At 36.3% G+C, this 22705-nt stretch overlaps 3 protein-coding genes and 1 long non-coding RNA gene across 6 annotated transcripts; 3 read left to right on the top strand and 1 right to left on the bottom strand.

Moving 5' to 3' along the window:
• The first annotated feature begins 1773 nt into the window (after positions 1-1773).
• On the top strand, positions 1774-8092 carry bdl (borderless). Of its 2 annotated transcripts, none has more exons than XM_011316448.1 (12): positions 1774-2226; positions 2404-2546; positions 3423-3675; positions 4156-4322; positions 4396-4540; positions 4785-5059; positions 5560-5694; positions 6174-6433; positions 6641-6825; positions 6894-6938; positions 7003-7188; positions 7491-8092. In XM_011316448.1, the coding sequence occupies exons 1-12, from the start codon at positions 2157-2159 to the stop codon at positions 7712-7714; spliced, it is 2088 nt and encodes a 695-aa protein (XP_011314750.1). In that variant the 5' UTR covers positions 1774-2156; the 3' UTR covers positions 7715-8092. The 2 variants fall into 2 exon arrangements, with proteins under 2 accessions (XP_011314750.1, XP_011314749.1); XM_011316447.1 differs by having other exon boundaries at positions 6171-6433.
• A 402-nt stretch (positions 8093-8494) lies between these two features.
• On the top strand, positions 8495-17702 carry LOC105273810 (protein croquemort). 2 transcript variants are annotated; one of them, XR_892946.1, is made up of 11 exons: positions 8495-8789; positions 12542-12777; positions 13183-13349; positions 13754-13898; positions 13983-14195; positions 14608-14819; positions 14892-15300; positions 15500-15573; positions 15659-15872; positions 16201-16283; positions 16759-16846. XR_892946.1 is itself a non-coding variant. In XM_011316446.1 (10 exons), the coding sequence occupies exons 2-10, from the start codon at positions 12661-12663 to the stop codon at positions 16897-16899; spliced, it is 1692 nt and encodes a 563-aa protein (XP_011314748.1). In that variant the 5' UTR covers positions 8499-8789; positions 12542-12660; the 3' UTR covers positions 16900-17702. The 2 variants fall into 2 exon arrangements, 1 of the variants encoding a protein (XP_011314748.1); XM_011316446.1 differs by lacking the exon at positions 16201-16283 and having other exon boundaries at positions 8499-8789; positions 16759-17702.
• On the bottom strand, positions 12741-13237 carry LOC105273809 (uncharacterized). Its single transcript, XR_892945.1, has 3 exons — positions 13163-13237; positions 12927-13101; positions 12741-12830 (listed from the first exon to the last, which is right to left on the bottom strand). It is a non-coding gene; the product is annotated as an uncharacterized lncRNA (long non-coding RNA).
• Positions 17703-18067: 365 nt separating the features above from the next.
• LOC105273808 (protein FAM151B) lies at positions 18068-22085 on the top strand. Its single transcript, XM_011316445.1, has 5 exons — positions 18068-18213; positions 19479-19607; positions 19958-20184; positions 20405-20547; positions 20849-22085. Exons 1-5 carry the CDS (start codon positions 18159-18161, stop codon positions 21249-21251), a joined length of 957 nt encoding a protein of 318 aa, XP_011314747.1. The 5' UTR covers positions 18068-18158; the 3' UTR covers positions 21252-22085.
• The last annotated feature ends 620 nt before the right edge of the window (positions 22086-22705 follow it).

Below are 22705 nucleotides of genomic sequence, written 5' to 3'. Positions count from 1 at the left end.
GCCCTTCATCATTCCTCAGTTCCCGAAATTGCCACCAGTTCATCAGTCTTTTAATAAAAAAAAATCGTTCTCCGGAAAATTCCAAGGGCTATTTTCAAATCCTGCACTTTAATTCTGCCGATATCAAATCCATGACGGACTAAAATAATGAAAAATCACATTAGAAAAATTGTAGACAATTTATTACAAATAAAAACTGAAAATAAACCGAAGTGTCAGAGCAAATTTGATTTCCTTGAAGTTGAAGAGGGGGAGAAAGCGGAAAAAACTAATATTACAAATTAGCTAGGCTCCATGGAACAAAGTCTGTGACTCACTTGTGGCTTTATGCCCTCATTACAACCTCTTTCTCACTTCGTGTATAATTCAACCGTTCCCAGACGCGTAATTCGATCATTCAATCTTCCTCGGAAACGTGTAATCACCACGAATCCAAGGCCTCCACGAATCCGATATTCTGGAGAAAACCCGATGTCCTCGGTATCTATACTAATATTATATCATTTTTTAAACTAATTATTAACACGTATTTAATTTAATATCATCACTGAAACCGAGAGACCTTTAATAGACGCATGGAAAAATAAATGGGAAATATAATTACCAATTAATCTCACTAATCATTTTTCAAATTTATTTTTCCTTTTTTATTCATCTGTTCATTCATTTTTGTTATTTTCCCCCAAATTCATTAGACTTTTGTTTAATATTTTTTTTATTGAATTTGTCCCTCAAATCGCTATAAAAATTAAATGGAATCGTTCTATAAATAAATCAAATATAAATAGATTAATAATTAAATTAAAAAAAAGAAACAAGTGCACAACTTGAATTAGTAAATTTGTAATTTGGATTCAAGAAATAATTTCTCTGATGATTTAACTTAAACCGTAAATTGGCAATGACTAAATAAATTATCACATTTTGAGACTGATTATAATGAGAAAATTGATTGGATCACGCCGGTCTGGAGAGAATAGATCCTGGATGGTTCCTGGAGGAAGTACACATGTCACTCGTCGGCTCTAGATTTGATTTGATAAGGTAATATATTCAAGCTTCGTCTCCTCTGTTATGAACGCATTACATGTATTTCCAGTGTCCCGTGCACGTCCAATCCACGTTCGTGATCCATGCGAATGGATCTATTATCTTCAACAACGTGACAAGGTTGTGTGGGCTTGTGGGCAGTCTGATAATGCGTCCAAGGGACGGATGTGACGTAATTTGAGGTCACCCACGCGAATGATGACTGCTCAAATTTTTCAATACCCCCCAGGGGGTTTAATTATTAATTTTTTGGTTTATCCCCCGATTACCCGATCTCCCTCCCCCCACAGGTACCTGGGGAACTGCACCTGGATGAAGTGTACATGCGGAAAATGAATGTTTCTACATAATTATATTTTCCTATAGCCATTCGTCTGAAATATTTAATCCACCTTTGATAAATTCATGTTATTTGTTAAGGGATTTTTTATTTTGGATGATTATCTTTAGAGTTTATAGGGATTTCGTGGAGTTTTCTGAGAATTGGAACTCCGTCTTTTGAATAGAGTAATGAGGATACCAATTGCGCAGTTGAAAATGGTAAAAATGGGAATAAACACCTGGTGTATCGAGTTGTCCGAATTGTAATTGTCCTCACCGCGCCCTCACCAACAATTCTGATCCTGTATGGGACAAGCCCACAGAATGTATCAGAATTAATTCCCATCCCCACCCTCATCTTGTCACGATTTTGTATCCGCTTGACTGCGGACGAGTGCAACAATTACTTGGTTTATCTCCACCGCTCCTCGATCACTCCGAGTAAGGCATTCCGTGTCTGTAAATCCACATTTACCAGCTATTCCACGGTTCTATCGATCATCGAGTGATCATTCCCGCGTAATCACTGACCGTGGTAATAGTCTCGTTGACCAATCGATTGTCCAATCAATTAAAAATTACTGGATCACTTGCCACTGAAATTGCAACAGCTGAGATTATGAGATCAGTTATTTGATTGTCCTCTGATCCTCTGGAGTCAGAGTTTGGATTTAGAGAGTGGAAAATGGTTTGAGTGGAATAATTTGTGTGCAGTGGAGGTGACAGTGCTTATGTGGGCCTGATAGCACCTTCTGGAGATTTATTGAACTGTTATTAAAGAGATAATGGATTTTCGTTATTCAATCACTGGCAAATGGGCTAGAGGACTCGCTCTCCTGTGCATCTGCTATTCAGGTAATGTGAGAGGGTAATATTGATGTGGGGATTGAAATTGTAGCTGGATATAGAATCTGCTGATGATTATCGGGTTTCGAGGAAGTGGAAATGATGACGATTGAATTTTGTGGATTTGTCGACATTTTTTTAATCTCTTGGTTGGATTTTTATGGAAATTTTTTGCTTTTCGGGAAGCTCTCGGCTATGGGATGCTCCTGGAGGAGGAAAAGGATACCAAGAATTTTACTGCCTCCATCGGGGAGTACGTCGTTTTCAACTGCCACCTCGATTTTCCCCATGAGATACCGATACCCTATATTTTAACGTGGAACAGGGAAGTAAGTAGACTTCAACTGAAATTCTTTGGACATAATTATTATTCATTCATGTTCATAGTTGCCTATCAATTCAAAATTTTCACGTGTGAAAAATTTTATGAATAATCATTGGCTCCGAATTTATTTATTGAAAAACGGATTTGAGGTGGCGAAAATGTAATGTAATTAGAGATTTAAATGATTTTCATAGTTTATTGGTGAAAAAGTAAAGGGAAATATGGGATAATCAACTAATCAGTGGCTGCTGACGATTGGCAGGGAGAAAATAGTGATAATCAAGGGTTCTAAATTATGATTATAAGCCCCGTTGGATTAAACCGGAAAAATTTTATTTAGTCTTCCCTAATCTGCATATGCAGCACTTAGTAGTGCTGCAGACGATGGTTGCGTGCATGCCTCAAGTGTTGTCACTGTTAATAGGACAATGAACGGGTATTATGTGTCTCTTAACTATGAAACTCGAGTTGCTCTCGTGATTTCCCCACTTGATTTCTTCCTGCACTATTTTTACAGATCTAATTGCATTTAATGAGATTATTCTCTAGAATTAGTCAATTTTTTTCGGAATTCTATCCATTTCCCAATCTCCACGGGCTAAAATTTAAATGACAAATTAATTTCCGCCACGTTTATTTATTTTATTTTATCATGTCTAATGATTGAGCGATAGATCGATTTTTCTAAATAAATTTTTATCCAAATGTTCTGTAATTACAATTATCTTGCAATTTTTATTTGATTCCATTGAATGCAACTGTAAATTTATCTCATACGAATTTGTGGAATTAAAATCGAGAACTAATTGCTTGGAATAAATGGATTATTAATTTTTTATAAATGATGATGCGAAAAAAATATCAATTTTTCTTCGAATAGGGAAGAACCGTGTTCTCTTGGTACGAAGTACCAGGCAATGAGAAGGCGAATAGTATACTATCAATTGCTGATGACTATTCAGGTAGAATACACCTGCTCGAGGATAATCTATCGAGTGACTACGGACATGGCAGCATAAACCTGACAAATATCCGGGAAAGTGATCAGGGGTGGTATGAGTGCAAGGTTGTGTTTCCAGACAGATCTCCAAGCTCCAGAAATAATGGCACCTGGTTTCACCTCAGTATCGAAGGTATTTATCGACTTAAAAACAATCCTAAAACTAATTACTAATTCATCCATTCGTTCAATTTACCTCGCCAAAAAACGGAAGATCATATTAATTTTCCGATTTCTTCGAGAGTTCTAATATAATCACACTCCCTGACTACATAAAAACTAAATATTTAGTTGACCGAAAAATGAGAATTTGAGAAAAGTTCCTCACCAAAAGTCGTAAATAACAGAAAAAATTTCATCTGAATTCTTTTAATTCGTTTTTTTCCAATTGGCCATTTATGAATATGTATTAAATCAAGTACTGGTCGATGAAATGCGATTCTGAGAAAGAAGTACTCGTCTTCACTAAAAGTTATTAATGACTCTTCGAAAATGACGGTCCGTGCATTTATTGATGACGCAGGCTGCAGGAAATAACATATTAATCGAATTGAATGAAACTTCTGAATTACTAACCGTAAATAGGACAGACTCGTTAAATTGTTTAACCCAGGTGTGTCGCAACCGGGCGACAATGTTGTAGGTGAAAATCTTCTTGCTGTACCGCCTGTTAACAGAACAGCGATGGAAGGGGAAATTGTTGAGTTCGAGTGCATAACAAAAGATAGTAGTACAGTCGTCAATTGGCTGAGGGATGGACTCGAGATCGAACAGATTGAGGTGAATTAAAAATTTCCTATGAAACTTAACCAATTATTCCAATTTGTACTATCCTGCCGAATTTTTTTTACAGGATCTCAGAGGGAGGATAACTGTAAATGAAAATGGCACACTGATAATAAGCCCAGCAGCAATCGGAGACTTGGGGGAATATTCCTGCGTGGTAACTGATGTTCTTGGAGATCAGCAGTCGGCATCAGCTTTTCTAAATGTTCAATGTAATATTTTGAATTACTTTCTCCCTATCTGACAATAATTTCTTTCTATTCCTGTTAAACTATCAATATTCAAATTAACATATCTATTTTCATTTTGAAGTCATTAAAAAAATAGATTTTTCCCTTTCCACAAAGATAATAATTTGTAATAATTATAAAAGTAGTGATTATAATTGCAAGAGGTTAATTTGCAATATTTCCTGTTGAAATAATTGTTATTATGATTGATTCGAATTGAATTCAGATAAAGCGAAGGTGATTTACGCCCCAAGGGAAGTCTTCCTTCCCTATGGAAAGTCAGCTCTCTTGGACTGTCACTTCCGAGCGAATCCACCCCTGACTAATTTACGATGGGAAAAAGACGGTTTTCTCTTCGATCCCTACAACGTTCCTGGTGTATTCTACCGTCGAAACGGTTCCCTGTACTTTAGCAAAGTTGACGAGACCCACTCCGGCAGCTACAGTTGCACACCGTACAATGAACTTGGTACCGAGGGCCCCAGTCCCTCGATTTCAGTGGTAAACTCATTAATCCATAAATAGCCTTATTGTCCAATAAATGAAGCGACTATTAAGACGATTGACCAGTTTATGCCCATTATTCGCCAATCTGATTGCAAACGTTGAATGCACCGTTATATTAACGCTATCTGAATTGTTTGAGTCAAGTGCACCATGTAAAATTATTTATTTCAATTGCATGAGTCCATGTGGGTTAACGAGAGGGGCAATTTCAATTGAACTTATGAAAATCCTTCACATGAAGTCGAAATGCTATCTAATATATTCATCCATTGTAATATTTCAAAAGACTGCTCAGCCCTATTGCCTTTTTAATTGATATATATCCTATTCAGTTTTAATGAATAGATTAAAAAATCTATAGGAATTCTCATTTCGAAAAAAAAATCGATTAGTTATCGAGTTCCAACCGAAATATTAATGAAATCAATAAAATTTTTATCAAATTAATGTCGAACGATTAATTGATGATGATTTCTCTTTGTAAAAATATTCAGATCGTTCAGAGACCTCCAGTTTTCACGGTAACACCTCAACGTCTCTACATGCGAAAACTCGGCGAAAGTCTGGAAATTCCCTGTGACGCTCGTGACGGGGATCAGTCCCAAAGGCCAACAATCGTCTGGTTTAAAGTATGTTTTCCGTTTAATATAACATTTTACGGTTGAGTGATGATCTCCAATGATATCTTTAGTTGAGAATTTTGATAGTCACTCACTGATCCTATCTCTGCTGTACCATCCGTGAAATAAACATTCCTCACAATTCCAAGGTGAATTACTCCGATCAAAGATTATTGACTAATAAAGAAATAGAATAATGGAGAATGAATTAATAAGTTCAGTGAATTAACTTAACGAACACTTTAATATCGATTCGTAGGGCTCATCAGTACTTACATTTAAAAAAAAAAAGATTAAATTCCATCCATTCATGAGCGAACAATTACTAAAAAATTTGGTCGCATGCATCCACACGAACAGGCTTATCACTTCATTGATACAGAACAAAATATAATTATAACAATTGCAAAATGTCCATTCGGTTAATGGATAATGACAATTAGACGAGAAAAATTTGGAACAAAACTAACACAGCCTTCGGTCAGAAGGACGGTTCTCCTCTCCCGCAGGAACGGGCTATTCTCAGTGGTGGAAATTTGACCATCGAAAGAATTCAGGAACAAGACAGAGGACTTTATCAATGCGCTGCCAGTAATGAAGCTGCTACCATTGTCGCTGATGCTGAGCTCATGGTGCTCAATGTTCCACCCAGAGCTCCATACAATCTCAATGCTAACAGCAGCAGAAATTCCGTTACATTGACGTGGGTCCCTGGATATGTGAGACCTAAAATGGAATACGCTGTCTGGTACGATGGTTTTCATTACATCAAAATGATTGATGAACAAATTCCGTTTAGTAGTGGCTGATAAATTTACCCTATACAGATTAATGAATTAATTCATTTAATATATTAGGGGTAAAATTTGAGATTAATGTCTGGACTGAGTTTCCCGAGATGTTTCTGTTTTGATAACTCATATTTGATAATGAATAATATTTTCCTCGGGAATAGGTACAGACCAACGGACACAACCGAATGGAAAACCATGAAAATACCCTCGAAGAAAATAACCGAGGCAACAATTCCCAATCTATCGCCAGGTCGTGAGTACGAGTTCATGGTTCTGAGTCAGGATAAGCATGGTGATGGCATGTTCAGCAAGAGCATTCGTGTCCTCACGCAGAATACAAAAACAGGTTATTTATTTTCTTTTAACCCATAAGAAAATAAAAAAAAAGATAAATGATGATTAAATTATCACCAGGGTCTCTAGACCGCAATTCAGCCTCGGAATTCCGGAGTACTCAAGGTATATTCCCTTTATTATTGATCCTGAATGTGTCCAAGTCATTCCTTTGATAATTATCGCCTAGACGAGGAGGCGAGTGTGGAACCACCACGAAATGTTCGTGTCCAGGTGACAGCTGAGGGTTATCTGGTAACGTGGGAGCCACCAATTGAAGGAAAAGACATGATCAAGAGCTACACTGTCAGATGGTTTCGCGATCCTGCAGAGGCACTCTACGGGACAGCCGAGACCGTCGATACATTTTACTTAGGTAAATCCCTAACACAATTTCCACGCCATTAATCTAGAATAATCGTATCGATTAATCAAATTATTATTCATTAATTCTATTCAGTATTTGCTCCAAAGAAACTGAAACGTCAGTTCAATAAATCAAATCAGTCAATGAGTGAATCAATTGATTAATCTTATTCCTGGAATTTGTCGAATGTGGGAAATGGCATAAATCAATAATTCCAAAGCTCGTATGCTAATTGCTGCTAATGACTTGACGCTTACCTCTGTACTTAGCTGGCAGTAATAAATTTACGTAATTATCACTTCACATTACAGTTAAAACACTAGAAGAGGATACAAGTTACATATTCGAGGTGTCAGCAATTTCCAGAACCGAAGATGTTGCCACTAGTGAACAGTTCACGTTAGAAGTACCAGCGTATCGTAGGAATAGAGCAATTTCGATGGGAATTGTTGCTGGCATTGGATTTTTGGCTGCAGCACTCGCGACTGTCTGGTGGGCAAGGAAGAGATTCTGTCGGCCATCATTAAATAAATGAGACGAAGATTAAATGAATTGAGCTTGCCGCCACTGAGAAGTTACAATATCACATGACGTATACGTTATCAATTGATTCATTAACGGAGTAATTGGTTAATTATTATTTATTTGTAGGTTCTTTGTAAATTTCGGAGGGGGGGCTTTCGATCAAAAATTTGTAGGAGAAATATCAAGAGAACTCGTAATCACTCTGTGAAGAAAAAACGTTTTTGTTACCGTTTTTTTTGTTACTAAGTCAGGGTAAAAATGCATTGACAGTAAATTTTGCTACAAATTTTTATCAGGAGAGGGCAATTTTTGGCCCGGGCAATTATCAACTGTACATACAGTTTATTGTCAAGGAATGATGAAATAAAAAATCTTCTGTACAAGGCGATTCGTTGCGTGATTTATTACCGAATGATGAAACACTGTCTTTTACGAGTGATTGAAATTCAAAGGCTTCACTGGAGGTAATCCAGGGGCAACTATTAGCAATAATAAATGCTTCCGGCTTCTTTTTTTTTGGTGGCCGTGGATTTCGGGGTTTATCTTGAGAATTTAATTTGAAAACCTGACAATGTGAGGACTGATACCCAATGGGAATCCCCTAGTTGTGATTTTTCAGTTTTGGAAAGATGTAGGTTTTTTTTTTATTAGTAGTGTGGCAGTGAAGTCAATGGGTGCCTGCGTTAAATTACTGACAGCTAAGTCAATTACCCCACCAGACGGCCGACTGGCTGCGACACGGGAACAAAAAACCTCGTACTCATATTCCACATCCACACAGGAATTATTCAAGCAGTCGGAGCTCATTGATGCTTTGAACCGAGAGTGGGGACAACATTTCTGCTGTATCCGTCGAGGCGCTCCACCAGTTCTCGGATACCATACGACGTCGACCTCACCAAAGTGCCTAGTCTCTCTCAATCCTCGTGGCCGAAAACACCTCAGAGTTCGATCCAGAGTTATGAACATCAACACGTGAATCACTGAAAGTGTTGCCCAATTTCGGAGAGCAAATCATCACTCGGTCATCCCCACCCACTATTTTAAATTCTATTTCGCGGTTACATAATCAGAACACATGCTCCGTAAGTACCAATTATGCTTATTCCTGAAAACCAGACTGAAATTATCCAAGATAATTCAGTGGAATTAATTGAATGTGTCGCAGATCCAATCGCAGTTTTTTCCTAGAGAATATATTTTTAATGAAGTATCGGTCGTGGAATTGTAGTTATTGAAACTTTTCGTCTGTTCATGTGTTATTTTATCGGAGCGTTTATTGTGAAACGGTGAAGTTGTTTAAGCCATTGTATTTTTATTGAAAAATTATCCGGCAATCGAGTGCGAAAGTGAGACTGATCAAATTTTAATTGATTCATTATTTATCTCGAAAAGTGTCGAGAAAAAAGTATTGAGGGAAAAACATTAGAGAACTTTTCTGTAGTTGATTAAATTTCGGATAAAATCGGTCTTTTGATATTTCATTGTACAATACCTTCTGAGATTAATCGATATAAAATATATAATTACTAAAAAATTGTTTATCATTTCTTTCAAGTGATTTGTGGAATCGAAATATTTGTAGAAAAATTAAAGAAAATGCAATAAAACAGACTGGAATTGAATTTGAAAATTTGTAAGCGTCGTTGCAATTAGTACTAGTGAAAATTGGGATAGTAATGGTTGATGGCAATGGAATTTTCATCCAGAATAGCTCTTTGTTAGGGGGAAAATAGTCTGTGAGGGTCAACACAAAAACCTTTTCACGTATGTGAATAATCGTTTGTTAGTGTGTGTCTGGGTCCTTGGGGCCTAGAGGTATCCATGGGGTATCTGACTTGAAAGTTATGGGCTGTCCCCCATTCCGGTTACCAATGGGTACAACTCTGAGATAAAAATGGACCCTCACCCTTGGTAAATCCGAGGTCAAAGGGAACTGGTTATGTCTATGCCAAGAAAAAATCTTGATAAAATTTTGTCTAGAATTTTTGTCATTGTAGTTATCAAATAATTTCAAATTTATCTAATATATATTAAAATTAATTGGACATTCAATTGTAAAAATTTTGTCATTTGACTTTAAATTATTTCAATAATTAGAATTATAATTATTATGATTGGAATTGTTGTTTTATTTCTTTGGTTTCATAATTATTAGCGAGTATGTTCTTTTAGAGATTTGGAAAATTCATTGGGTAAATTTGAACTGAAATGTTGGCGCTCCGAATAAAGTCTGAATGCATTTTCTTTTTCTGCATTTATCATTTCTTTAGAATATCACTGCATGAAATGGTTTTACTCTTGTTGATAATCTCTCGAGCGACTCCAATGAGTCAATGATTCTGTTATCTCTAGAAGAACCGTAAACTTCTGCTAAAAATAAAGAATGAAAGCGAGTCAGTGGCAAAATGGCATTATGCGACTGCTGACCCATCGATTTTTATTCAGTACCGAGGTTCTTTCAAGTGGAAAATTTAACTTAGGAATTTGAAAAACTTAATTGAAGGAATTACTGTGTCATACTGAGGAATTCTCTCTGAATTTTATCATTTGCTATCTCGCCTTTTAAATATTCATCTGTCAACTGTGGGATGGAATTAATCGATTCTAAAGTCATTAAATCCTGGAATACTCGAATCAATCCTAGACTTTGAGTCCAGTGAGAAGACAAAAATAGCTGATATTCAAATAAAATGTCTTCAAGTGGAAAAGCCTGACAAGAAATCTCAAAAGCAACACAAAAATTTATTCAAATTGTCTAAAGGTGTGTAAATAATGTACAAACATCAACACTCTTCACGAACAAAAATTTATACAGACGTCCACTAAAATCTACTGCATACGCAATCAAAATAACGATTTCTGCCCAAAAAATATCGGAATCATTTCCATAGAAAATTGTCTGCAATATGCAAAAACGGCGGGCTATTTCCACTACATAAATTCTGTTCTAAATACTTTTTTCATGACATTGCGAAGTTTGAAATCCGATGTTCTGGATTGTATGAGCAGTTTGCACAGTCACGGAATTAGTGGGCGTTTGAGAATTTGAATATTTGCAGGACTGCAATTTTACCAGTAGAAACCGCAATTTTCCGGTAATTGAGAGGTTGACGATGGGAAGTGCTTGGCTAGTAATTTTTGATTGTCGAGTGAGAATATAAAGTCCATTGAGCGCTGAGTTTGTATTTCTTTTCGACAGTTTAGTCACAATCCACGCGTGTTATTACCAATGAGGCGGCAGACAGGGGTTTCTACTTAGTAACCGTCTCTCGAATTCATTATTCAAATCATTCCTAAATGCCAAGAATGTATTCCTTCTTCCATAAAAGCCGACAAACAAAAGAAAACTGCAGGGTTTTAATTGATATGAAAAATATCAGGAAAAATCTGACCCAGTAAAAATTCCCCTGGCCTTCCATGACCCAAATAAATCAGGAAATAGATTAAAATTTCAATAGAATTCTAATAAAATTTTCAGGGTTTTTCATTATTATATTACTAGTTACCATTTTTTTAATACGTAATTCCATGGATTATCGAGGACAGCTTTGTTGCGCATGTTGACGGCTTCTGTAATACTTGAAAACAATGAATAATTCATGAAGTGTAAGAAATTCGAGAGTATACGTTACGAATCGTAACTTACGATGACCTTGAAGTGTTTTTTTTTGACTGCTCGATTATTAAATACCTAATGACTTATCGTAATCTCCATTTGCTATTCCATTTTCTTGCGTATTATCGCGAGATTAAAAATACTGATTGAAAAAAACATCGACGGATTGAATTCTGAAGTGATTACTCCGCTAATTATTTATAAAAATGACGGGAAACATAACCATTACATTTCCGTAGAATTGGTGATGAAAATTCCCATCTCTGTCGCTCTCTCAATTACAAAAATGATCTAATCAGTGCAATTATACAATATATGACTTATCATCATTTTTTTATCCCGACGAAAGGAAAATTTTGAATAATTCAGTTCCTTCCCGCGATTTATTGCCGGCTAAACTTTGCGGAGGGAAAAAATTTAATGACGCTAGAAAAGACCATTCTAGATCCAATAAATCATGACGCATTTTTATTAATCGAACGATAATAAATTATCTAACGGAATAATAATTGTACAATTCAAAAAACCATCGGCTGATGCCATATTTTTTTGTATAATTTGTTTTTCCCGTTGCTCAAGACAAATTGGAATTTTCTCTCTTATCACAACTCGAGATATGAAGAAGCAGAACTTCACGCTGACCGTTACTTCAGAGATATGATTGTAAACTCTCACAAATAGAATAATCGTTGGGGTTTGTTGTAGAGATTAGACTAACGTCCGCTGTAACCGGAGTTCATGACAGTGAATCTAACAACAAAGAATTCAATGGACCATGAAAAAGTCGTGAGAAGTTTCGCCAATGAATGAGTAGCATTAAAGCCCCAACGATGACTCAATACTCTAGTGTTAAATACGAGAAGAAATTCCCTGATCTTGACTCCAAATCAATCCTCTAAATGCCAATTATTCAATTATCACTTATGTATCATTAATTAACTCTCGAATTCCATAAAAAAAACTCCAATAAACATCACAAATTACATAAATCCCTGATGCTAAAGCAATCCTTCAATTATTCTGAATCGATAATTCGTTGGAAATTATTAGGTATTTTTGTGTAATTCCAATTGACCATTCGAATCTAATCAGATCCTCTGAATGACGATAAAGCCATCGGATCAAAATCCAAATCCATGGATCCCTCTTCAACAACTCAATTCGCCACACGTGCATATTGTTTCGTGAGATTAGATATCTCTTATCTCGGTATTTCAGCACATTGATGACAAGACGGAGCGGCGAGAAGGGACCGGTGACGTTGTGGGTCGTCAAAGTGTGAATAACCGAGTTGAAGTTGTCCATTCATTCAATCGGATAAGTCTACATCCTTCACCATGAGACCTTGGACCAACAGAACAGTCATTCTGGCTGTCATTGGAATGACACTTCTAGTCCTTGGAGTAGCTGCTATGTTCCTCTGGCCGGTGCTCTTCAACCACATCCTCAGTCAGGTATCCACTGCCTCCAGTATTTCTCCAAGACATTTCCCCCATTTCCCTATTTCCTAAGATGATTGGTAAATATGTACTTAATTTTTTGCATTCACCTTCTATTTCTTTGATTTTATATTTTTAATTGAAGATCAGAAAATTGGCAATACCATCTGATTCTCCAGTTGCATGATCTCCCTGATGAGCCCCAGCGTGACTTCCATCTAATTCCGACATCAGGATAAAAATAATCTGCCTTGATAACTCCATTAACCGCAATAATATTCCTCCTCGTTGTTTTTTAATTGAATTAGCCGTTGATTAGTTACGACCAATCAGAGATGCCTGCCGATGAAATCTTCATCAAGTCATTTTGTTTGAGTGGAAATCACTCCGATTAACTTACCAATTGAAAAATCATTTCAGGAGCTACCAATCACGCCCACATCTCGAGTGTTGGACCTGTGGAGATCAACGGGCGACAAAATTCCACTCAACATGGAGTTCTACTTCTTCAACTGGACAAATCCAGAGGAGCTCAAGATACCTGGAAAAAAACCAAATCTCGTTGAAGTGGGCCCTTACACATTCATGTGAGTGTTATCAAATGATCATTGGGTGTGACCTTGTGGTAATCATGTCAGCTGGTATCTGCCGAGAGACCAAACTCGTGCGCTTAAACGATTGATTTATCAGGAAGGGTAACAGTAGTTTAACCCCAAGGTATTGACTGCCTAATGAGCAGTTCTTCTCCTCTCCTTTCGGCGAATTATTATCGTGGGCGGACAAATGAGACTGGCTATTAAATAATTGTGTAATTGATTACTTTCTCGGAGCCAATTGGACCTTCAGTGATCTCATGCCGCTGACGAGAATTCCCGTTGACTTTCGCGAGATCTAATTCTGTAGCAAATGCTTTTTTATTCTATTAATTGTCCACTGGATTAATTGCCAACTGTTTAAAGTTGTTATTTATTGTATCATTATTCCGTTGCAGTCATAAAACGGAAAAAGTCAACATCACGTTTCACCCGGAGAACGGTACTGTCAGCTATTTTGTGAGGAAATACTGGTACTTCGATCCACATAAGAGCAATGGAACCCTCAATGACACTTTGGTCCAATTGAATGTTCTCGCTGTGGTAATTTTGTTTGAACTGATTAACTCTCTAGGATTCGACAAAATTTGATCAGATACTTTGGATTTAATTAATTTATTATTGTAGGCAGCTGCGAATAAAGTGCGGTATTGGGACGAGTTTTATCAGAGTACAGTTTCTATAATCTTGGGTCAGGTGTCCTCGATTCACATTGTGAAAACCGTGGACGAGATGATGTTCACTGGATTCAAGGATCAACTCATTGATTTGGGGAAACTGGCAATGGACACAGAAGACATGCACATCCCGGCTTACGACAGATTCGGCTGGTTTTATTTAGTGAGTTCTATAAATTCTGGACTGTTTTGCAGCATTCGCTCTGTATCCACTGCATTGAATGTTATCCCCATGATTATGTAACACTTTTAACTGAGACTTTTAATGTCAGGGAATTATGTGTTGTCATATTTTTCCGTGAGCATTGTGATGACTCAGATGTTCTGGTGGAAATTGCGTTTGACGAATGAATAAATTGATCGTAAATTGCAAACTTGGAGATCGGGAGGATGGGATTTCTCGACGAGTTGAAGTTCTTGCAGATGTTCAATAATCTAGTGCTATTTTTGGTAATTGTCGTTTGTCGGGAGGATAATTGATTAATTGATACCGAAGGGAAATTGAATAACGATTGATGACAATCAGAAGATATTTGATGCTGATTAAATAACAAGTTTAAATAATTCATTAACAGAGAAATGGATCGACATTCTTCGATGGGCATTACAATGTGGCGACTGGAGAAGATGATATCGCAAATCTTGGTATTATGAAAAAATGGAATTATACGGATGTAACTGATTATTACAAGAGTCCTTGCAATGTTGTGGAGGGAAGTGCCGGGGAATTTTTTCCACCTGGCAGGGACACGGATGATATCACAGCTTTCGCTGCTGATTTGTGCAGGTGTGAACGGAAGTACTTAAGATAATTAAAACATTAACGAAAGGGTAGAAAGATAACGAAGTAATTTTTCAGACCAATGATCTATGAATACGTGGGAAAAGCGACGCACCATGGGATCACAGGTTATAAATACGAACTTGGGGAGAAAAGCCTTGGCAACAGCTCTTTCAGGAGATACCCTCACAGTGCCGCCAAGTATTTCGAGAGAACAACAACTACTGAAGACTTCTTCCACGCTGACTACTCGACCAAAAAAAGTGCCGCTGGATATTCGGATCCTGATGTCGTCGATATGGGGAAATGCTACTGCAATGGGGAGTGCAGTCCCGTGGGAGTCATCAACATCACTGCGTGTAGATATGGTGCTCCTGGTTTCATTAGTCTACCACATTTCCATAAGGCTGATCCCATCCTGAGGGAGCAAGTCAATGGTCTCAATCCTAATGAGAAAGACCACAGTTTTTATTACCTCTTGGAACCGGTGTGTATTATGACATTAATACAATCCCTACCGTCCTAATTTACCTCACAGATAGTTTCGTTGGATTTTGAGATTTAATGAATAATATAGATCTCGTGACTGGATGAGTCTATTTAGAAACTAATGATGACATTTTTTTAATTGAGGGATTGAAAAAGGGAAAATGATCATTTGTGACCTGGAACACTTTTTGTTGCAGAATACTGGCGTTCCAATTGATGTAGCAGCTAGACTTCAAGTGAATATTTTACTGCAGCCATATGACTTCGTGACGTAAGTGTTAATCGTCATTTTTGTGATCATTTGATGTTTCTTTTTGCGAATGATTAAGTTTTTTCAATTTTCATTATCGATTTAGACTCTTCAGGGACGTTCCGAAGATTTATTTTCCCTGCTTCTGGTTCTCAATGAGGGCAGGGACGACTGAGGATCTAGCATCATCTTTACGGATGCTTCTTCTAGTTCCTAGTATAGGATTATATTCAAGTATAATAGTAGCAATTGTCGGGGGAATAGTTCTACTAATACTCGCCGTAATTCAATATTCGCAAAAGGGACGCAGTCATCCCAAAGTAAGTGTAAAAAAAATCAAGAATTCCATTTTATATAGAAAAATATCTACATTCGCTATTTTGCAATTTACTCTACTGATATTTTATGCTTATTTGATTAATCTAAAGAAACATGAAGAAGTATTTTTTTTTGCTGCCTATAGAAGAAATATCAGTGGAGGAAATTGAGAATAAAATAACCATTGAAAAAATTTCTATCAATCATTCCCTTATCGTCCACACGAATTGATCATATGGTCGTTTGTATTACCTTACAAACATTATCATGTTTTCAATATCTTATCACCTCATATATTCATGAATTGCCATTTCATCCTCAATCACACAGGAAACTCCGTGACAATTGAATGAAAGAATGAAAATCTGGCAGTCATTCTACCATAAAAAAAGACCATCTCACAGCCATTTACGGTAAATTATTATTTATTCCATACTGCACTTATTTCACTGAAAAATACTATTGCACACGCCAAAATATTTATCTTTTCCGTTCTCACAACTACGTAATCATAATTTATTCAAACTCCTCACTTTACGTCTAAAGGGTGTCCTAGACCCATCTATTGCAAAAATTTATGTTTTATATTTTTTTTGGCAAATTATCGATGGAATTGATATAAAAAAATATAATGTTTTTGCGTTTTATCATTATTTAATGACTCACGAAGTTTCAAGGTGGTGCGAACATTTTTCTGCGTTCTTTCTAAACTTTTAAAAAGTGGAAAAAACACAAACCTTCGTGAGCCATTAAATAATGACAAAACGCAAGAACATTATATTTTTTTGCATCAATTCCATCGATAATTTGTTAAAAACTGAAAGAACGTTAATTTTGACTATAGATGGGTAAAGAGCATCCTTAAAATGTATTAATCAATTCTTCCAGAACTCAAAATTGAAAAGACACGGTTGGGTGTCAAATAATGACAGCAAGGAGAAGAGATCCGAACATGTTTACATGGACACAACAACGACTCCCGACGACAACGAGAGAACCGATCGTCAATTATACCCAACCCTAAATTAATCCCCGAGGTAATCATCAAACTTTGCTCACAACAAGAGTGTGATAGAACAGAATAAACAAGTCAGATTCGTCCTACAATGGTACAGGGTCCATGATATTATCAACTTCATTTCCTCCGATCAGGTGCCTTAGAATAGACAAATCATTTTCTCATAATTAAAGAGAGACGAAGAGAATGTAGATAATGATCATGCCAGATGAATGCTCCAGTAAAATGATGAATCAGGGAATGAGTTGGCACCCTGTTCTCACTATTTCACTCCAAAATTGCAATTAATCCATTGACTCAGGAAGGATCATACCAAAAATACGTATATATCTATCATAATTAATGTAATGAAAAATTTTATATTCGATAAATCACATTCTAGACTAACGAAATTGGATATTAATTGAACCTGTTGAGTTAATCGTGAATTGATTTCTAGACTAATGACATTAGAGTGATCACGTGTTGAAATTAATGAGACGATTCAAGTGATTGTCTCGATGGTATGATATTTTTTTACATACCTACACACTGCCCGTAATTAATGAAAATAATTGACCTTTGTTTATATTTTATTAGTGTCATACTGTCGTGACGATAGTAATGGAGCTTCGAGTGCCTATACATTATTTACTATGAATTTTATGTACTCATTTTTGCCATTCCAAGGTTCAACTACACATTAATTCACTTGTTGTATTTTATGCATTGTAGAATTATATATTGACATGTAGATGATGGGAAAGTGTATCTGCAGGATCGTATGAATTTTGAGAGCAAGTTTTAATAAATGTTTAATATTTTTATAGTCAAACTGTGTCGATATCTTCTAATCCTTCTGATTTCCGGTGAAACGTGGCAATACGTTTCCATCCGAAACATTTATTCTATGAATATTCATGTATGGGTGAGCCTTTAATTTTTATTAACAATTAAGGAGTTGTGAAAATTAGCACTTATTTATCATTTATCCTAATTTTTAAAAGGGAAAATTACTGTGAAAAATACCAATTGAAAAATTTGAGTTCCAACTATTATTATCGAAGATTTTAAACGGATTTATGACTAATGAAAATGTCTCGTGATGTAAATAACATGTGTCGATTACTGGGTGTATTTACTGAGGTGTCCCTCGGCCCCTCATTGCGATATAAACAGCAACTTTTTTTTGCTGGTTGGTGTCTATATGTCCAGACGGAAAGGCAGTCGCTTCGTGACGCTCGTGTTAAACGGTTCAACGACGTGAAATATAAAAGTTCTCTGTGATTTTATGGCCATGGCATTCAGCTCAGTCTTACCTGTTTTCCTCATCGCCAGTATCACCTGTAAGTTTCTAATCGTATTAAGAATTATTTTTCATCATTCAACAATTGTGACGCACATCTCAATCTAAGATGAGGATTAAGACACTATCTGCTATCATTATCACCAGCAATCATTCAGAGATATTGAAAATGTGTTAACATATGGCTCGTGAGGCGCAGGTCACTTCCGGCAAAATAACCAGGAAAGAAAAATCCAGATTTTCCTTTAAATCATCATTTAGTTCGAATATCAATAGAATTTGTTGAGTTTTTCTCAGGCAATTGGACATTATGAGAGAAAATATATTTTTGAAAAAATTATTTTACATTTTACTAGATATTTCTGGAAAAGTGTTGGAAAAAATGGGAAGGCTGAAATAATGATTTATCAGTAGTTTGAACGTGCATTATTTTTCATGCGGACGTTGCAGATTTCTCTCCCAAGTAATTGGATATTCGGTAAATTTTGTCATTTCATTGTCGATTCGGCTGTTATTTTTACGAATTCATTATTTCTAGAAAAATATTTCAAACACTTTTCAAGCTGGCAATATCGATAACTTGTCCTACGGTGACTCATGCCAGCGATTATTTCAGAAGTATGCAGATGTTACATGTTTACTCGAAATTGGATTTTCCATGAAGTCTTATCTTTTCTATTTTACTGATTAGAAAACCCCGGGTTTTCCGAATAAGACTGCATCTCACGTCGAAATACAATCAGTTATGCAATTTGCAATTACAATTTTTCGCATTATATGTCCTAAACAATACCCTCACACGAATACTCAACCGACTAATCCGCCTCATGATTTGAATCGCGAAAAAAAAATTCCGTCTGATAACGACTAGAGGTTTCAATTACGGAAGATTTTAATTGTTCCCTCATGATTCACGATGATTCATCTCTTAATCTTGTCGATTAATTGAAGAAATTTCTAAAAAAAAAAAAAGTACAAAGGACAAAGAACTTTCGCTGAGTTGTGGACACTGCACCATTGTATCGTGCGATGAAAAAAAAAAATGAAAAAACCGCCAGTATTTTTTTATGTCAGAGGTTTCTTCGTATTCTTACCGCGTCGGAGACCTTCCGACAATGTACATATGTACAAACTGGTCTCGAAAAAGTGTTACCAATACGCATACGCGCATATGCCGACACTAGTTGAACCGCTTGTCCGATAACAAAAGTCCTTGTGTTAAACGCACGCCATTAAAAATAATTTCTCATTTAGTAGGTGAAGTCAATGAAGCAACTGTTGTTATATAATTTTTGATATCCATAGGTACTATGGCCGCACTATCTCCCGATCCGAGGGATTTTTTTGCTGATAAGATCAAGGGAAATATCACAAAAATCACGTGGGCACACGCGGTCAACAGTAAAAAAGAACTTGCTGATGCACTCGCTGATGGTAAGTTCATTATTTATCGTCGCATTAACCTGCGACATAACGCGCTAATTCAATTTATCGGTTTATGTGCGAAAATGGAAATTGCAGTTGGAATTCCGTGGAATAGTTACGCATTCGATGGGTTGAGAGTTTTTTATTTTTATTCTGGGGGAATAGGAGAATTAATTTTCGAGGAATTTCTTAATTAGTTGTAGCAAAAATGGACTTTGCTGTGGGAATTTAGGAGAATATCTTTGCATTCGATGTGTTGAGCATTTTTTTTTTTTATTCTGGGGCAATCAAGGAAATGATTTTTTGGGGAATTTTAGGATCAGTTCTTATTGTTGTGGTAATTAATGTTCATGTTGCAGATAAAATAATGATGATAGAGGCTGATATCTCACTGGGTTTTGTGCCTGGAAATTCTAACGTCACTGTCCCAATCATGGCACATCCGCCAGCCAACGAAAGTGATTTATCACTGGCTGATTTTCTCAATGCAACTCTGAAAAAATCCACCCGCGGCATCAAGCTGGACTTTAAAACTATCGAGGCATTCAATGCGAGTCTTCCCATTCTGAAAAGCAATCGTGAAAAAGTGGGTAGAATTAATTCTGAAATCGGAGGAATTTTTTGGAAAAATTATGTAGCATTTACATCGAATGATTTTATTTATATTAAAATGCTATTTTAACCAAAAGGTTTATTAAAAAAAATAGAATTTTAATGAGAACTCTCTGGAATTGTTCCGGGGTATGAAAATAATTTTTTAATGGAGATTTTGGAGCGTCTCGTGCTACTTTATGAATTTTATTCAGATGGTGGTACCGGTGATGCTCAATGCCGATATCTTGCCCGGACCATTTTCTGGGGACGATAAACCGGTAGATGCTGATCAATTTCTACAAGGAGCGAAGCAGAACTTCCCCGAGTGCATTCTCTCAGTCGGTTGGAAGACACAGTCAGTAACAACTTCATTATCATTAATTTCCAAGACCTATAATTACAACAACCGATAGAAATTACACAGAAAGCATTTCTATTATCACTTCACTGATAATTTTTTTTATAAATCTCTTCATTTGTAATTTTCGATTAGAGAAATCAAAATCTGACTTTCGCTTTCTAATAATGAAAGATTGGCAATGGCCCAAGTAGTAATTTCCCAGTAGAATTCCAAGGAAAATCGCGGGGGAACTGTAAATGAAATTTATATTTTTGTATTGATATCTGAATTTTAATGATTGAAATTGAATGAATAGGTATGGCGTGATGTCAGAACGTTACAATGGCAGTTACACGAAAGAGCAGATTCAGAACATGTTGGAAACATTAGCAAAGAACAAGATTAACCAGACGGTAACCTATCCCGTGAGAGCAGCTCTGGCAGCGAGTGACATTACCATTATGACAGAACTCATCAAGAACACCAAGAATTACCGGTCAACCCTGACCGTTTGGTCTGCTGTCGGGGACTTTGTCGATCGTAAAAATCTGTCAACATTCATAAAAACCGTTGGTGTCGACAAGACCTACGTAGATGTGCCAGATATCGTCTGGAAGGACTTGAATCTCGGCTCTTCAGCAACTTCAAATCTCGCCTCTGCGACTCTCATGATTTTTTCAGTCATCATCTCCACATTTGGACTCTCTAATCTCGCTTAAAATTTTGAGAGACTTCGGTCATTCCTACATGATTTTTATAAACATTCTCATGATTTTATTTTGAAACTCGAAGCTTCACATTTTTTTTTATTCAAAACGAAAAATGACAGGTCAGTCAAATATGCATTTCCTTTGTTAGTATTCAAATCCTTCAGGATTTATTTCGTCTTAGTCCGGATAGTATTCTTCTCACATAATTAATCTTAAGTTTTTCTTCCGAGTTTTTAAAAATAACTAGAGAATATATAAATACTATAAATACAGACTAAATTAAATCAACAGGTGAGCGAAAAATCGATATCACAATTGCCTCCGATTGCAGTAAAAATGACAATTTTATAATAAAAATTGTACTTCAGCAATTGGCGATGGGAGAAATCTTTCAATTTTTCTCATTCAGTAGTTACTCGTACTGAATAAGGAAAATGGATGATTTTTAATATAGATCCCGTGATTTTCGCTTTATCCTTTCGCTCTGAACTGGAGTCCTGGAAAAATGACCCAGCGAGGTCATTTACAAGAGTTCATAAGTGCAAAAAAAAAAGAAATCAGAATGCGAGGTCTGACGATCAATGACACTGCATACGCAACAGGCCGCAGTCGACATTCCAGGAATAAAAAAGTCACTGATATACCTCAATCTGATAAAGACCTGATTGTGCTTCGTTAGCTGGCACTCAGACCCACTGAAATCACTGATGCAGCACTCACTGAAATTTTTATCACACCGACGCACTCATTAAGCGACACCCCGTTGAATATATTTTTTGTGTAATATCCATCATTTACCAACCATGTAGAGACGAATAAAGATTCTTATTACTGGACGCTGAATGAGCATTGGTTAATGTCATAAAAATCATCATCATTCATTTATTATGCAACATTAAGTGACAGCTTTCGCTGCAGATACTGCGAGAGGAATTCCTTGCAAAATTATGCGCGACAGGTGCGTTGATTTATTTATCTTGAAAATTCGTGGATCACCTTACTAAGTGCCACATTACGCAGTTCCGATAGACGGATTTTTTTAATTAACCGTCCGCTTTCATTATGCGTATGAAATATTTATATCTAAATCCTGAAGAGCCCTATAATAGACTTGAATAATTTCAGGCAATTGACATCGATTGACAATCGAGGCGGATGTATCGAAGACTTGGAACAGAATCTCATTGCTCGAATTCGATCTGCATAAGTTAAATAATATATAATTATAATGAACTAATAATGAATATAATAATAATAATTGTTATTATTATCGTAGTAGAATTTAATTTGGACAAATGCTTAGGGTTGAGCTCGTTAGAATGGAAAATACCACACCGAGAAAAAATTTTCTTTACCCAAGAATATTTACTAACCACAAGAAAATATATTTGGCATTAGTAAGTCTTATGGGAGTATTTACACAGTGATCGCCAGATTTACTTGTGGGAAGAAAATATTCTTGG

The sequence above is a fragment of the Fopius arisanus genome, unplaced genomic scaffold (assembly GCF_000806365.1).
Source record: "Fopius arisanus strain USDA-PBARC FA_bdor unplaced genomic scaffold, ASM80636v1 scaffold00007, whole genome shotgun sequence".
In the NCBI taxonomy this organism is placed as follows: domain Eukaryota; kingdom Metazoa; phylum Arthropoda; class Insecta; order Hymenoptera; family Braconidae; genus Fopius; species Fopius arisanus.
The sequence above is the reverse complement of the archived record's forward strand: the minus strand, read 5'-3'. Positions and strand labels throughout refer to the sequence as shown.